Source organism: Penaeus monodon, chromosome 21 (genome assembly GCF_015228065.2).
Source record: "Penaeus monodon isolate SGIC_2016 chromosome 21, NSTDA_Pmon_1, whole genome shotgun sequence".
In the NCBI taxonomy this organism is placed as follows: domain Eukaryota; kingdom Metazoa; phylum Arthropoda; class Malacostraca; order Decapoda; family Penaeidae; genus Penaeus; species Penaeus monodon.
In genome coordinates, this window is record NC_051406.1 from 2,985,499 (window position 1) to 2,986,545 (window position 1,047).

Sequence of the window (1,047 nt, forward strand, 5' to 3'; positions counted from 1 at the left end):
GGATAAAGAAAACGGAAGGGGAATTTAAAAAGAGGCAAATGAGGAGAAGCGGAAGGGAAGACCCGAGAGACGAAGAGGAGAAAGCAGTAGGAGAATCACCCACGGACGGAGATCGCGTTTATTCTCCAAGCAGCTCGCGTCCACCACAGAAGTTGCAACGAGGCCAAGATCTGCAACAAGTGTTCTCCCCGTGGGCGGTGTTGTCACGGGCGTATGGCCAACGTACCTTGAGATATTTGACGATTCATTTCAGATTCGCGTCGGCCAACTGTCTCCCGCCAGTCGCCGCTTCCAACACAGCCCGCGGTGTTGCCGGACGGGGAGCGGTTTCGCGTTTAATGGCCCTGGCGAATATCAGGAAGGGCTGTGGGGTCCTTCGCATGTCCTTACAGTTGGCTCATAAGCCGTGTGACTTTTCAAGCCTATGGTGGTGGAGTTTCGTGCATTCTTTCAGGGTAAGGCTGGGGTATTAATTTTGGAAATCGTCGTACAGTCACAAAGGCATCCACGTAAACAGTTCCTCGAGTGTTTCAAACGCAGAGCGACATTTGCCCATTTTGTTACCTTTTCTTATCATTTTTATTACACAGTACCTCATCAGTAATATTCAAAACACCTACGGCTCCGATAATTTAGTTAGAGTCTCATAAGCACCCGCAACCTACCTCCAAACGGCCGAAAAGAAATTGACACAAGCGCATATAACAATTACAAACTCGAACATCAAGCGGCTTTTCAAACTTTCAAAAGAAAAAAAAGGTCAAAGCGCAGGTGCCTTCGGGTTAACCCTTCGTGATGACCATTACCACGCCTATTTTCCCTTTGTAGACTCGAGACTCATTAGCTAATCCCAACCCATGACTGCATTTTAATGGAGACACAGGCGCGCACACACAATGCTATCATTTAATAAACTGTTTGTGCTGTGAAGAGCCAGGGGTCAAGATGGGGTCTTTAATTTTTTTCCCCTCCGGGTTAACACGTGGGACTGCAGGTTGAGGTGCATTTAAACGTCAGGCTATTCTTAAGAGTAAATGCCTTGCAATA

General features: G+C 47.5%; 1 protein-coding gene across 1 annotated transcript in view; it reads right to left on the minus strand.

Annotated features, from left to right (window-relative positions):
* The window catches only part of LOC119586105, a gene marked incomplete in the record, with an annotated part of 12,256 nt that extends 11,930 nt beyond the window's left edge, over positions 1 to 326 (minus strand). The window contains 1 exon segment of the mRNA XM_037934797.1: positions 227 to 326. Within this exon segment, the coding sequence (XP_037790725.1) occupies positions 227 to 248 (22 nt within the window).
* Between the last annotated feature and the right edge of the window lie 721 nt (positions 327 to 1,047).